The sequence below is a fragment of the Furipterus horrens genome, unplaced genomic scaffold (assembly GCF_987537825.1).
Source record: "Furipterus horrens unplaced genomic scaffold, mFurHor1.1.pri manual_scaffold_5, whole genome shotgun sequence".
Lineage (NCBI taxonomy): Eukaryota > Metazoa > Chordata > Mammalia > Chiroptera > Furipteridae > Furipterus > Furipterus horrens.
In genome coordinates this window covers 169251913-169267843 of record NW_028327175.1, presented here as the reverse complement: position 1 = coordinate 169267843, position 15931 = coordinate 169251913, and the positions used below count along the sequence as shown (strand labels likewise).

The window sequence follows — 15931 nt, the reverse complement described above, 5'->3', positions numbered from 1 at the left end:
CAGCTTTAATTCTGCTTATTTCCTACTATGTTTGGTAATTTTTGAAAGGTGAACTTAAATTTACCTGATTCCATTTGAGCAAATCCTGAGATGCCTGGGTTAAGGGTAAGGTCCTCCATTGATGTTATGTCACCACAGTGTACTAGATTATGATGAGCTGAGACAATTCAAATACAATTTTCCATTTGACATAAATAGCAAAATTTATTAATGATAATTACAGCAAATAAAAATAATAGCATACATTCAAACTTCAGATCTATGAGAGAACCAACTTGTAGGTATGTGTGCTCAAAGGAGGATCTTTTTTTCCCCCACAAAGTCAAGACTTCCCCTATGCTGATAGTGCACACTCCTCCCTCCTCCTGCCTTAACCTCTCTATTCTGTCCCAAGCCCCCCTTTCTCTAAGTCTATAGCACATATAGGGTTCTGGTTTTATGTAAGTCACTCAGTTTCAAATTTCCACTTTTCTGGAAGGTCTGTTCATTTGCTATATAGGGTGAATTCTCCTTGTTCCCTGAGACTGTGGGCCCTTCAAAGTTATGTCAATGGCATCAGGAAACAGCCCTGAGAGGAGTCTTCTTTACAATGGGCCTCTCTTAGTGCCTGGCAAGTTTCTTTACCATAGGAATCTGAGAGGGCCGCTGAACAGAGCATGAGGACTTGAGTACACAGGACTAATGACTTTTGAGAAGTCAAACCACTAATCACAAAGCAGTTCCTGCTCCCCACCAGGAAAAAAGCAAACCTTTTGAGTCATTTGATAAGACTAAATGTTTCAAAGAGCGAGTGTAAGTTTGGGGGAGGGTAGGAATCAAAATCATGTCAGGGACTTGAAAAACGTCACTTGATTAAGTTTGACAATATGAACTGACACCCCTGGAATCCCAGGCATGGAGGAGCCATGGACTGGTCTGTATCTGTGCCATTCATAGTTCCTGCTTCTCTTCTTATTCTCTCAGTGGGTCCTTCTGTGTACCAAGCTCTGGGTTGCACCTGAGAGACAAGGGGGTGAATCAAACAAAGCTCCTCACCTAGAAAAGTAAGAATACTGAAAAAGCGATCACAGATGTTCATTCTAACTATAGAAAAATCAAGAGGGCTGCTTTTAGGACATGATGCTGGAGGATTCAGTTGTTCCATTAATGTCTATTGAGCACGGACTCTGGTTCCAGGCACCCTTCTAGGTGGGAATACAGCAGCTGAAAAAGAAGACTTCGGTTCTGTTCTAATGGAATCAGGAATCAATAAATATACAACCAAATAAAGAAGATTATTTTCCATAGAGATAAATTATAAGCAGAGAATTCAAACAGAGAATTACAATTTCATGATAGAGTAGATACTTAAAGTTAAATGGTTAGGAAAAAGCCCTTTCTCCAGAGATAATAGTTAAGCTGAAATCTGAATAACAAACAATTCTACAAAGATAAAGAGAAGTGTCCTAGTCTGTAACAGCTAATGCAAATGCCACATTCAGCTTTAAGTGTAAGTTACCTACAAATACCTCTTGTGCATAGCCTTGTGACATTCCCAAGGAAGACATTTGATAAATGTTCTGAATGAGAAGTTTGGAGTGAGGTGAGTCAGGGTTGTCAGTAAACTAGACACAAATAGAAGGGTGAAGTTGTTAAAACAACAGATACAGAGGTGTGTGCCTGTGTGGGGGTGTGTGTGTGTGTGTGTGTGTATGTGTGCGCGCGCGCACGAGCACACACATAACCATGTGCTTGGAAGAATGCCTACACATGTCTCTTCTATAAGAAAAGAAATCTGTAAAAAGATTCCTGAAAATCTGTGATTCTAGAGGGTTCGTTGCTGAGCTGTAGGAATGGATGCATGGGAGGGGCAGTAGAAGGAAAAGTTTAGGATTTAAAGTAGAGAGCTGCCCAGTGCTAGGCTGGAAAGTCCACCAGCAGCTCTGGAGAACTACCCAGCATACAGCAGTTCTAAGGACTGTTTGTTGTCTATTAACCTGTGTTAAAGGTCAGTCCACTGTCCCTGGTCACCAGGTTAATTGGACCTGACATTGCTGAGGTATCTGCCAGAAGCCTGGGCTAGAGGACAGCTTCCCTATCACAGACTTCGTGCTCTGAGGACTCCCTAGTAAGTCATTTCTGGAGCCACAGGTAGAGTCCAGGACCAAGAGTCTGGCCACCTGACTTGATCCTGGTGAGATTGAGGCAGGGGCTTTGGTGGGATTGTCAGGAATACTCAGGGCCTCTGTCTCTCTGTCTGACCTGTGGCATTTATGTTCTTCTTGGGTTCACTTGATCAAAATGAAAGGTGGTTTTTTCAGTCAAAGAAAAGGATAAAAGTGGAATGTGTTTAAGCGGGGGAAAGATAGACACAGGAAAGGTAAGGTTTCCTTCTAACTCACTACTTCTCCATGACTCCTGGAGGAAGTGGATGAATAAGGGAGCTGACAGGGTTTACATGGGCACATGAGTAGTTAGCAGCAACATTAGGATTAGCAGCCAGAGAGAAGTAGAGGGAGAGGCTGATGGGGGCTGAGCTGCCAAGGCTTCCTGGGAAAGGGGTCACCTTGAGCAAAGGTTGGGGAGGGATCTGGCAGCTGGATGGGGTTACAGAGCTGGAGAGGCCTCTGGGCAGCATGCAGAGAATCCTGGCAAGAAAAGAAGCATGAGCCTAAATCCTGCCAGGCCCAACATGAACAAAAATTTTAGAAGCCAGGGTTACAAATGACAAACAATAAAATAAATAAATTCCTCACAGAAAATTTTCAAACCAAGAGAAGAAAGCAAACTTAAGTCTCATGTCATCAGGATCAATGATCAAAGAAGGTTCCTTTTGAGGGTCAGAGCCCTGCCTCAGGGCACTCTAGGTTATAAGCATCCAGAAATGGCCTGTCACAATATAGACATTTGACAAAATGATTGACAGGCTTTGGGGAAACAGCTGTGGTTCTAAGGATAGGAGGAGCCTCAAAGTGTAAAATAGGGATTTTTATGTGAAATGAGAGAACATGTAGATGTCATAAATCAGGTCCCGCCATGCAGTGGGCCTTGAAGAACATCATGTCACCTGCTATAGTTTGAGTCTAGCTTTAAGGCCCATAGGAAGGGGAAGAAGAGGGAAACTGAGGTTCACTTGGTCCTCAGAAAATGTAGTTGAGAGAGGAGCCAAAGCTCACACACTCAGCGAGCTTGCCCTTGTGCCAGGTCACCAGGAACAGAGCTAGGCTGTCATGTCCAGACCCCGAGGGCTCTCATGCATGGGGACGGCCTAACCTTCTAAGCTTTGTACCCATAGGTGCATTTGAGGCCCAGGGAGAACAAGCTCCTGTCACAGTCCTCTTGCATCTACCTTTGCTTTAGCATTGATCTAACTCTAACACGTTTTACTTGTGTGTCTCCTTAGTAATAGCCTGGGAGTAACTCAGAGTCAAGGGTTGTGGATTCTCCTCTGTGTGTGCTGTCCTGAGCACAGGGTCCAACACACCAGAAGTGGTAGTGAACGTTGACTAAACAAGATGAGATAAAACTATTTCCCTCGACTTTCTCTATTACCAGGTAAGGGCCATGTTCTGGTTTTTATCACTTCCTGTTCTTCTGTGTATGGTGACAGTGTCTTGCTCAGAAACAAAAACCTGTGAGGATGCCCAGAAGCCCTGTTCAGTGATTACCTGCGGTATGCCAGTCACCAACGGCACCCCAGGCAGAGATGGGCGAGATGGACCCAAGGGAGAGAAAGGAGAACCAGGTACAGCAGCTGGTCTGACTTCTTAAATCTTTACTCCCCAGAGACTGTTCCCCGTAAGGGATCTGACACAGAGCCATGAGCAGGCTTACCTTTCATTATGATGGGCGATGAATCACTCAGAATAATTCTTGTACAATATCATTCTCTCCAAAACAAAAATGCTTCTGTGGTGCTCCTGGATCCCACACTTCCACACAAGAATTGAGGGTGTGGTTGTTTTCCCTAATAAGGGGGTGTCCTGATTGACTGGGAAGCTGGCCCTGGGATGCAGGAGGATCTTTCTTTTTCAGGTCACCACTACTTGACTGATGGTTTCTGCACTCACTGAGAATCTAGTTCAGAGCTTTGAATGGAAGAGAGTGAGCAACAACAGCCACTGGGTCACATTTCCTTTGTTTTCCAACAGGGCAAGGGCTCAGAGGCTTGCAGGGCCCTCCGGGGAAAATGGGGCCTCCAGGAATTCCAGGAGCTCCTGGGTTAACAGTACTAAGTGGCCAAAAAGGAGATCATGGAGACAGTTCAGGTAAAAATTAAAACTCATCCCAGCACAGTGTGGACTGAGGGGACCCAAGGCCCTTGAACTCCGGAGCCAGGTGAGAGGTGACCCATCTCCTGCTGCCCCACTGGCAGATGCTCACCTCTACTTCCTGACCCAGCACTGTCATTCCCCATAGTCTTACTTGGGGTCTGAAAGGATTTCCATGAGTGCCTGAGTGCAGACTTCCCACCCCTGTCGACCATCCTCTCAGCAGGCCATTGCAGTAATGGGGTCCCTGTCCTTCATCAGCTGGAACAGTGCAATGTGAGAATCCAGGATTCGAGGGAGGAAATGGGTCCTCTTGGGTGTTGGATTTAAGTCTTGTTTTCACAAGAGTGGAATTAAAATGGTCTACTTCATAAGCCCTGGTTCAATAAAGTAATTAACAAAGCAATTAAGTAAAGTAACTAATTCATAGTGAAATAAAGTAATTAGTAACAACAAAAGAAAAATGATGATCTCATATTAATATTAGTCCACAGGCCTATCACAATAATAAAAAAATTAGAGTTTGCCTGGAATAACAAATAAAAGACAATGATGAAGAAAAATTTTCAAAAAGAATGAGTTAGGTTTTTTAAAATTCTCACCCAAGAATATGTTCATTGATTTTAGAGAGAGGAAAGGATAGAGAGTGAGAGAAAGAGACATCAATGTGAGGGAGAAACATCAATCAGTTGCTTCCTGAAACTGTCCTGAACAGGGACCAAATCCACAACCTAGGTATCTGCCCTGATTGTGAATCAAACCCACAGCCTTTTGGTGTAGGTAATGATGCTCCAACCAACTGAGCCATCCGGTCAGAGAAAGACTTTTTTGATAATTATAGTATTGTAGTATGAAAGCAATATGTTAAGAAAAGGATCCAGAGCTATTGTTTAGAAGTTATTATTATTGTTGTTATTAGTAGCAGTAGTTTCAGAGTTATAACTTACAAGAGTTATGATTTATATCTGAAAAGGCAGAAATACAGTTTTTTTCCTTTCTCTTCATTTTTTTTCATATTTTTCAGGAATAAATACACTTTTTTAAAAAATTGTATTTTATTGATTATACTGTTACAGTTGTCCCAATTTTTTTCCTTTGTTCCCCTCTACCTGGTACCCCATTTCTCTCCAGCAATCCACCCTCCTTATTTCATGTCAATGGGTCATGCATGTAAGTTCTTTGACTTCACCCTTTCCTATACTATTCTTTTTAATTTACTTATTGTTTTTCTATTACAGTTGTCCCACTTTTTCCCCCATTGCTCACCCACCCGACCCACCCCTTTTCCCACATCAATCCCCACCCCATTGTCCATGTCCATGGGTCATTTATACTGGTTCCTTGACTAGACATTAGACATTTCCCCTTCTTTCTCCCCTTTTCTTCCTCCCCCCTTCCCCCTGGTCACTGTCAGTCTGCTCCTTGTTTACATGCCTCTGGTTCTATTTTGCTCATTTTGTGTTGTTCATTGTTCTTTTGTATTAGGTGATATCATATGGTATTTGTCTTTTGCTGCCTGGCTTATTTCACTAAGCGTAATACTCTCCAGTTCCATCCACATTGTCACAAATGGTAGGAGTTCTTTCTTTCTGCTGCATAGTATTCCATGGTGTAAAACGTACCGCAGTTTTCTGATCACTCATCTACTGAAGGGCACCTAGGCTATTTCCAGCACTTGACTATTGTAAATAGTGCTACTATGAACATAGGGGTGCATAGGTTCTTTTGAATTAGTGTTTCTGGATTCTTCAGGTATAATCTTAGCAATGGAATTGCTGGATCAAAATGCAGTTCCATTTTTAGTTTTTTGAGGAAATTTCAAACTGTTTTCCATAGTGGCTGCACCAGTCTGCATTCCCACCAACAGTGCACCAGGGTTCTCTTTTCTCCACATCCTCACCAGCACTTGTTGTTTGTTGATTTGTTGATGATAGCCATTCTGACCAGTGTCAGATGGTATCTTATTGTGGTTTTAATTTGCATCTCTCTGATGGCTGGTGATGTTGAGCATTCTTTTATATGTCTATGAGCCCTCTGTATGTCCTCCTTGGAGAAGTGTCTGTTCAGGTCCTTTGCCCATTTTTTAATTGGGTTGTCTGTCTTCTTGGTGTTGAATCATATAAATTCTTTATTTATTTTGAAGATTAAACCATTGTCTGAAGTATCATTGGAAAATATGTTTTCCCATATAGTTGGTTCCCTTTTCATCTTGCTGAGGTTTTCTTTCACTGAGCAGAAACTCTTTAGTTTGATGTAGTCTCATTTGTTTATTCTTTCTTTTATTTCCCTTGCCCTAAGAGATATAGCAGCAAAAATATTGCTATGTGGGATACCTGAAATTTTACCGCCTATTTTTTCCTCTATGATTTTTATGGTGTCACGGCTTACATTTAAGTCTTTTACCCATCTCGAGGTTATTCTTGTATATGGTGTAAGTTGGTGGTCTAGTTCCAATTTTTTTGCATGTCCCTGTCCAGTTCTCCCAGAACCATTTGTTGAAGAGGCTATTTTCACTCCACTTTATGTTCCTTCCCCCTTTGTCAAATATTAGTTGACAATAGACACTCTTATACTATTCTTAACATCACCCTATTTTGTTACTACAAATTATGCTTAATCTCCACACCATTTTCCCCTTTCTCCCCCTTCCTCCTCCCAGCTGACAACTCTCCATATGATCTCCATATCTATGGTTCTGCTCCTGTTCTAGTTATTGGCTTAGTTTGTTTTTATTTTATTTTTTAGATTCAGTTGTTGATAGTTATGAGTTTGTTGTCATTTTACTGTTCATAGTTTAGATCCTTTTTTTCTTAAATGTGTCCCTTTAACATTTCATATAATAAGGGCTTGGTGATGATGAACTCCTTTAGCTTTGCCTTGTCTGGGAAGCACTTTATCTGACCTTCCATTCCAAATGATAGCTTTGTTGGATAGAGTAATCTTAGTTTTAGGTCCTTGCTTTTCCTCACATTAAATACTTCTCACTAGGCCCTGGCTGCTGTGGCTCAGTGGATTGAGCATCGGCCTGCGATCCAAGTGTCGCTGGTTCGATTCCCAGTCAGGGCACATGACTAGGTTGCACGTCAGGTCCCCAGTTGGGCCCACGGGTGAGAGGCAACCACACAGTAATGTTTCTTTCCCTCTCTTTCTCCTTTCCCCTCTCTCTACAAATAAGTAAATAAATAAATAAATAAACAAACAAAAAAATAAATTATTAAAAAAAAAAAAAATACTTCTCACTAGTCTCTTCTTGCCCGCAAAATTTCTTTTGAGAAATCAGCTGACAGTCTTATGGGAACTTCTTTGTAGGTAACTCTATTTTTTTCTTGCTGCTTTTAAGATTCTCTCTTTGTCTTTAACCTTTGGCATTTTAATGATGATGTGTCTTGGTGTGGTCCTCTTTTGGTCCAACTTGTTTGGTACTCTATGTGCTTCCTGGACTTGTATGTCTAGTTCCTTTGCTAAATTAGGGAAGTTTCCTTTCATTGATTTTTCAAATATGCTTTCAGTTTCTTGCTCTTCCTCTTCTTCTTCTGGCACCCCTATGATTCAGATGTTGGTACTTTTAAAGTTGTCCCAAAGGTTTCTAAGCCTCTTCTCATTTTTTAAAATTCTTCCTTCTTCTTCTTGTTCCAGGTGAGTGCTTGTTTCTTCCTTTTGTCCCAAATCATTGATTTGAATCTCAGCTTCCTTTCCATCATTGTTGGTTTCCTTTCCATTTCTGTTGGTTCCCTGTGTACTTTTTCTTTATTTCACTTTGTATAACCTTCACTTCTTCCTTTATTTTGTGGCCATATTCAATCATTTCTCTGAGTGTCCTTATCACCAGTGTTTTGAACTCTGCATCTGATAGGTTGTCTATCTCCATTCATTTAGTTTTTTTCTGGGGTTTTATTCTGTTGTTTCATTTGGGCCATATTTATTTGCCTCCTCAATTTGGTGGCCTCCCTGTGTTTGTTTCTGTGTATTGGGTTGAGCTGCTTTGACTGTGTGTCTTGGTAGTATGGCCTAATATATTAGGTGTGCTGTTGGGTCCAGTAGTACAGCCTCCTCTATCACCCAAGCTGGGTATTCAAGGTGCACTCTTCATGTGGATTGAGTACACCCTCCTCTTGTAGTGAGCCTTTGTTGCTGTTGGCAGATTAATGAGAGGGATTTATTCACCCAGGCCAGTCAGCTACAGGGACTGGCTGTGACCATTGATTATAAACCTCCCTCTCCTTGAAGGATCAGCAGTGGAGAGGCAGGGTAGTGGTGCTCTGACATGGTCTGTAGCTGTTCACTGGGTGCATTGGCCCTGGGTTTCTTGGTGGTGTAGCCAAGGTCAACCCCACCTGTGTTTTGTTTGGGGAGCCCTGACTGAGCAATAAAGCAATCTGAGATGGCTGCTACTTGTGCTGGGCCTAGAGATTCCCAGGGGAAGCCAAGCTATGAATCTAGGCTGTCTGCTGGTAGTGCTGGGCCTGGGGCTCACTAAGGTCAGCTGTTGCTTGTTTGATAGACTTAGGAAGTTGTGAAGCATAAGCTAAGACCAGCCATTCATATGGAAAAGCAGCTTGGGTGGGCCCATAAATCGGGTGGGGCACAGTCTCTGGGGATCTCCACAGTGGGTCAGGTTGATGGAGTCTCAAATATGGCACCAGATTGCCAGCTCCATCATAAATGGAGGTAGTTTATTTAATTCCATAGTTGTCAGACTTCCATTCAACTCGACTTCTGATGGTTCTGGCAGATGGTTGTTCTATATTTTAGTTGTAATTTTGATGTGGTTGTATGAAGAGGTGAGCCATGTCTGCCTACACCACCATCTTCTGGAATAAACATACTTCTTAATAACCTTTTCTTTAAAATAAAAAAATTCTCTGCTCTCCATTTCAGGGTCTTTTTCTCAATAAATGCCCTATTCCCTATTGTTTTGCAGTTGCTGATACTAAGCTGGCTAACTTAGAGAGAGAGATGAAGAGTCTGAAGTCCGAACTGTACCATGTGAAAAAATGTAAGACTTCTTTCTGCCCCCCATGTGTTCCTAACTCTCACCTTTTTCTTCAGAGTGCTCTAGGCTTTCATGAGGGCAGAAGAGAATTAACATTTCTGAATACTTATATACCAGGGCCTGTGCTAGGCTGACATTTTCTCATAATATGGTTTCATTCAATCCTCTCACCACCACTATTTGTGGGTATTATACCTACTGTATTTACAAGTGAGAGAAAATAGGTCCAAGAATTATAGATAATTCATTCACCATCACACAGCTGAGAAGTAGCAAAGGAAAGATTGCATGGAGGTTGGCTGTCTCAAGAATCTTTGCTCCTTCCTCAGCACCTACTTTACTCAGATGGCTATTCATGCCTCTTTCTTACCCTGGTAACCAAGTCTGACAGTGGAGTCCAAGTATGTTTTTCTATGTTCACCTGCACTGGCACAGATTATATCTCATGACTGTCTCAAGGGTAGGATATCCCAGGAGAGGTCATGCTTTCTGCCAGGGCCTTGCTCTACCACTGAAGAGCTCCTTACTAGGACCTGACCTCAGGTGGTCAGGTGGTTGAGCCTAAGCTCAGGACCCGGACAAGGGCCTTTTTACCTACAGTTCTGGGCTGGGCTCCAAGCCAAGTTAACTCCACCCACCTTTGTGATTTCAGTGCAAACCTTCTCCTTGGGAAAAAGATCTGGAAAGAAGCTTTATGTGACCAATGGTGAAAAGATGCCTTTTTCCAAGGTGAAGACTCTGTGCAATGAACTCCAGGGTACCGTGGCCAGCCCCAAGAATGCCGAAGAGAATGAGGCCATCTTGAATGTGGCCAAGGACAGTGCCTTCCTGGGCATCACAGATGAAGTGACCGAAGGCCAGTTTGTATATGTGACAGGAGGGAGGTTGACCTTCAGCAACTGGAAGAAGGGTGAGCCTAATGACTTTGGCTCAGGGGAGGATTGTGTGGTCCTTAAAACTGACGGAGTCTGGAATGACATCTCCTGCTCTTCCTCCTACATGGCTGTCTGTGAATTCCCAGCCTGAAGAGAAGGGTTCCTCAACCTCCTCCTTGGCTCTCTGCAGGGCTCTCTGTTGCTATAAAAGAGAATTAAATGATGGTTTTTTCATGCAAGTTTTGACTCATTCCTTCATGGGGATAAGAGGAAAATGAAGGGATGTATTTGTGGGATGAGGAAGTGAAAAGAGGCTGAAAGTGGAACATGAGGGTTTCTGGTCCACTTTGTGGCAAAGGACACCCTCTATGCTGCCTGCAAGCATAGCTTTGGATCATAGTCAACCATAGAAAGGGCCAAGTCTAGCCCTCTCCTTTTCAGCGAGGACACTGCAACCCACCAGAAGAACAAATGCAGCACCACAAGGTGTCAGAGTCAGCAGCAAATCTCAACTTCCAAGAGATCCAATTCCTTTTTTTCCAAGTGTCTCCACTACTTCATGCCAAACTCTCCTGCCCTCAATTCCTTCTCATGGCTAGCCCAGCCCTATCTATGACATGGATACTGTCTTTAGTTGTTTATTAGCTGTAGCAGAAAAACTTTCACCACCAGACTGGAACGCCTGACAATACCCAATTACAATCTTAGAACATCCAAACCTGTACAAATTTTTTATAAAAGCTTATTTGAACCAAACAAAGGATCTCCTGAAAGCAAGACAGCAGACTGAGAAAATGCTTCTCAGAATGACAATTTGCAGCTTCTTTTATGCATTTGGAATTAAGAAAGGAAGGTAAGGACGCTTACCTGAAGGTGATTGAAAGCAAGGTGGTGAATGGATTACAAGATAACAAGATTATGTGTGGCCTTGAAGGTGGTTTCTCCTGAAGGGTCTGAAAAGAGGCATTTCAAAGGTGTGTTAACCTAGATGTCTAGAAACAATGGACATGGTTTGCTTAAGGCAAAATTAAATCTTTTAGTAAAAAAAATTAGATGCCTTCAGTGAGGCTATTCACCATGACCTGCCCAGTGAGAAATATATAATCACATCACTCTGTGAGGTTACTTTCTATAGAACAGTTTATTCTTCCACACCAACACAGGTAAGAATAATTAGTCCTAGGAATCTCCTGATCCTGCCCAAGTGACTGTGGCCTCCTTATAGTTACCAGCGTGGTCTTGAGGAAAAAGGACAGCCTGTCCTTCCTGAATATTTTAGGAAACTGATTTGATATTGTGGCACATGCTGCATCCTCACTGTAGGAGGACAATGGTCAGGCAGACTCCTGACCACCCTCTTCACAGGGCACTATCAGTCTCAGGCTCTCTGTGTTCAGCATTCCTCTCCTTCTGTGACATCCTCATGCTATTATAGGTCAATGGGTCCATTATTACTAGAGACAGGAGAAAAAACCATCCAACAGTGAGGTTCATACAGCAAGTCAAACCTCACTCTGAGCACAATTCTGAAACTCTTGGCCCACAGACCTGCTCATGACCATACCTAATTTTCAGAAATATCTGGGTCTGTGGGCTGAGATTCTACAGAGCCTATGCAGCAGACTGTAGGAAGACAGCAAATCTCAGCTCCAATTCTATGCCATTCATAAAATGAGATTTGGAAAGTGGGCCCTTCATGATATATTTTTGTTAAAATTAGTTTTCCACTTTATTTTTCTTTGTATCTGATCTACCAAAGAGAGTGCCTCATATTTAGTAAGTGCTTTATGAGTTTTTGTTGAATGGGTACACCAAAAATTCCAAAATGGATGAGTGGATTGGATAGGGAGGAGTGAATATAGAGAGAAGTCTCTTCCAGGTGCACTCCTTCTACAAGACTTACACGGCAGGCCTGAGAGTTGGACTGGGACATGCTGAAGGCATTGGGGCTGCAGCATGAGAGTGACAGAACCTGTGTTCTTGGTCGTTAGCACACCTAAACTGTCACATCAGTAAATTTTCAATCCTATGAGTCTCTTTTTAAAGCACTGCACTTGGGGGCAATGCAAAAAGTATTTTTGTGATGCAGAGCAGAACATTCACTGTTTTTAATTATAATCCAGACTGCTTACTAAAGGAGTCAGAAACTACTTAAAGTTTTAGAGCCACATATCAAATCATACATTAAGGGAAATAGAAAAAGGGAGGACAAGAAACTTTTAGGAAGAAAAGAAGATACACATAAGATGACTCAGGAAAAAAAGATTACTGCAACCAAGCATAAAAGGTATACCTAAATTTTCTCATAGCCAAAAAAACAAAAAGCAAAAGCAAAAACACTGTGAACACTGGTAACCATTATATAGTTCTTTCTATTTTATAACAAGGGGAGTGATGATCACAGTCTACCCTGTGGGGAATGTATTCTTTGTTTATATTGTGCATAAAGGGCAGTATCTTTAGCTATAAAATTATAGAAGACACAGTCATGTATTTCACATGGGTGTTTCCCAGAAAGTAATGATCACATCTTCAATCATGGAAACACAGTTAAAATCTGCAGACAAGCACAAATTCTTCCAGTCCCCTTTCAGACTTCTCCTTCAACTGGTCTTACCATTCTAGTACCCATAATCTTCTCAGAGCTCCTCTCTCTAAATTTAGTTACTTGCCACTATTTTTCCATCATATAGAATTGAGGCAACTATTTCCCTATATTCACTTCCCAGTTCTTATCAGCAAGCAGTGGGACCCATGCAAGTTAGCTCAAGGAAATGTGGCATTAAACTAAAGGTACAGAATTCTCATAGGAGTCCAAATATAGCACCTGCAGTTCATCCAGGCTTCCCAAAACCTGGAACCAAAGGGAAATTACAGATTCACAGTGACTCTCCCTCTCTCAAGGGCTGAGGGCAGGCAGTTCCCTTCACTAAGGGACAATGGTAATTACATCTCTTGCACAGGAGACTTAACAAAGCAGGGGATTTCAAAAACAGACCTTTGAGGCCTCAAGCAGCACATTCCCCTTGGGATTCCAGGAATGGGGATGACTCTGAGCAACCTTTCAGCCCTGTTGTTGCCTTTTCATTTCCCAAGTTGGCTTTTGGACCAAGAAACTGGCAGAAATTCTGAGCGGCTAGCTTTCTTTGCTGCCTCTTCAAAAGAGTAAGGATTGAAGGTCATGATTCAGAGCATCCCTGGAAAGAAAGCTGTGTTTAGAACTCTGTGGAGCCTGGGCTCTGCTTCCCAGGTTATGCTCAAGGCAGAACAAGGCCTGGGTGTCTGTGTGCCAAGTGAGGCTGAAGGGGAGGCAGTTAGGTGGGTGGAAAGTTTGGGTTTAGAAGCATCTCCCTGACGAATACACTGAGTGGCATGTTGGCTCCCTGGGCCTCAATCTCCCCATCTCCATTGGTCTGTCAAGGCTTCTCCCTTCTAAAGCTGAATGAATCAATGGTCACACAGTTTTAGTTCTGTGGGGCCCATTTTAGGAGCAAAAGCAGCAGGATCTGAGAACTGTTTTTAGTTTTCGTTACCTGTCAATTTTGTCCAAAGTAATTGTGGCCTGAACACTTAATCACCTATTTCTCAAGTCCATAGAATGCCAGTGTGAGGAAGTTAGAATGGCCAATCTGCCCTGCTCTGCAGATAGGAGCTTTGAGTTTAAATGCCTTGGATAAGTCAGTGGTCTCCTGTGGGAAAAGACACAGTATTTGCTCTATGAGAAAAATATGTCTGTAACAGTCTACTTTTAGTCTTCAATCTGCTTTTCATTTTGTAAAATATAGTGAAATGTTTGACCACTCTCAAGCTTAATTCGTACCAAGCAGGATTTTTGAAAACTCTTTTCAGGAGAGTATATAACCCCTAAATTCAAACTATTCTCATTATGTAATGAATAAATGTGACTTTGGATGTAATAAAAACTGTTTTGTTTTGTTTTTTTAAGGCATAAGATTTGCTTCCTTTGCCAGAGTGAAAGTAGCTACCAGAGCTTTCAACATTCAAGACCAAGTCTCTGGCCTGGGTTCTGGATCCAGGAATTGCAGATTCTTGCTCCTGCACAACAATCTTTCTCTGTAGTCCTGCAGCTATACTGTTCTCATTTTTCAGCCATGTCCGAGCCAGAGGATGGGGACTTGGAGTACCAGCTAAAGGCTTACCATTCATATTTCTCAAACCTCATTTCCACCCTGAACCAGCCTGCTTCCCTTCTGTGTGGCTGCCAGAGATCCACCAGCACCAAGGGTCAGACCCTGGACCTTGTATATGTATCTGGCAGAGAACCTCTGACCCAAGGGTTGTTTGCTCACAATTGTCTAACTGATCTGTACTTTAGAGTCTGCTGGGACTCAGGGTTGTTTTTTGGTTTTTGGTTTTTGGTTTTTTCTCATTAGCCAGGAAGAATCTAAATGTCATCAAGAGGCCTGGGCTGGAAATGTCGGGAAGTGGACTTTGTAAAGTGATGTTGTCTTGGTAACCCTGAGTGGCTGGTGGAGTGCTGGGAAGAGAGGAGGAGCTCAGGGCACGGTCCATCTCGGAAGGAATGCTCCCAGCCCTGGTTACAACCTGTGTGCAGAGGAGTTTCCCAAACACAGACTGGTGGCTTTTCCAGTGGCTTTTCTAAAGGAAAGAAGGATACACGTAGCCACACGTTAGCTAAACAAACACCTCAGGTTAAAGTATCCACCAAACCAAGGTCCAGCCTGCCATGTCCTGGCAAGCAGATGCTTGTGCCACCCCCTGAGGCTCTTCAGAGAAGTGGCCAGCAAACTGCTCGGAAGGCTTCACAAAATCATAGGATCAAGCTGGTTCCACTCTGGACCCAGAGCATCAAAATCTCAGAAATCTTCATCTTGGGAGATCCCTCGGTGATCCAGATGTTTGGCCAGCTTTGGAAATCGCTGGTCAAAAGAAAACAATCACCATAGCTGCTTTCTGCCTGCCTCTCACCTTCACAGGGGGTCTCTGGAGCCAGGAGGCCAGGGCTTCTGCATCCTTGTAGGCCCTTCATGAGATGAAGGGGGTCCTGCTTAACTCTGTAGTGTCAGACCCCAAGTGATCTCCTTCAACTGATCAGTGCCCCACTAGTACAATAAAAAGCAACTGCTGACCCAGATCCTTCCCCTGTGTACTTACAGGGTCTGACTGCCTCCTGACTTCAGGCAGTGGGTCTGGGCCTGGAACAGCTCTGGGGAGGGGAGGGTCAGAGAAGGTGAGCCCTGGACACCTTAAACCCTGAGTGGGGAATTGTGTGTAGATAAATTCGAGGGTCTTTGTGCCTGTGTGAGGGTGTCAGTTTCTGTATAGAAATCAGCAGACCCAGTACTTGAAATTCTCAGCATCCTGCTCTGAGGGTCACAGCCCCTGCCTTCCCCCAGCCTACTTCCAGGAGACTTTCTCTGCACACCTGTCACAGAGGAGCTCTGGGTGAGGTATCTCAGTGCTTGGTCATGGAGAAAAGTGTCCACGGAGTGGTGCTGAGCTGTACACTGGGACCTATAGGTCTCAACAGAAATTGTATGGTGATACCATGATCCCATCCTGCCAGGTTTGGCTGTTATTGTCACTGTTATCCTCCCCTCCAAGGTCTCTGTCTGACCACCGAATCTAAGCTTACTCAACCCCCAGTCACCATCACGACACCATTTTATTTTCTCATTAGCAAATGTAGTCATCTGAAATCACATTGACCACTTACTTATTCGAGTTGTGTCAGTGTAGCAAAGTCACTAAGAGGACTCTGGAGCGAGACTGCCTGGATTCAAACCCTGGCTCCATCATGTTGCAGCATGTGACCCTGAGCAAGTCACATA

The 15931-nt window shown here is 43.1% G+C and overlaps 1 protein-coding gene and 1 long non-coding RNA gene across 2 annotated transcripts; one reads left to right on the top strand and one right to left on the bottom strand.

Moving 5' to 3' along the window:
• Positions 1–226: 226 nt before the first annotated feature.
• LOC150010360 (uncharacterized) lies at positions 227–11100 on the bottom strand. The gene is made up of 3 exons (XR_016511230.1): positions 10986–11100; positions 3814–4627; positions 227–997 (listed from the first exon to the last, which is right to left on the bottom strand). It is a non-coding gene; the product is annotated as an uncharacterized LOC150010360 (long non-coding RNA).
• On the top strand, positions 3535–10357 carry LOC150010361 (mannose-binding protein A-like). The gene is made up of 4 exons (XM_090278304.1): positions 3535–3724; positions 4131–4247; positions 9172–9246; positions 9896–10357. Exons 1-4 carry the CDS (start codon positions 3544–3546, stop codon positions 10267–10269), a joined length of 747 nt encoding a protein of 248 aa, XP_090134430.1. The 5' UTR covers positions 3535–3543; the 3' UTR covers positions 10270–10357.
• Positions 11101–15931: the final 4831 nt, after the last annotated feature.

Excerpts from the sequence above, each read along its gene's own strand:
- LOC150010361 (XM_090278304.1), top strand. The coding sequence starts at position 3,544 with ATGTTCTGGTTTTTATCACTTCCTGTTCTTCTGTGTATGGTGACAGTG. Across the intron at positions 4,248-9,171 it reads AGATCATGGAGACAGTTCAG|TTGCTGATACTAAGCTGGCT; the intron begins GTAAAAATTAAA and ends ATTGTTTTGCAG. Across the intron at positions 9,247-9,895 it reads ACTGTACCATGTGAAAAAAT|TGCAAACCTTCTCCTTGGGA; the intron begins GTAAGACTTCTT and ends TTGTGATTTCAG.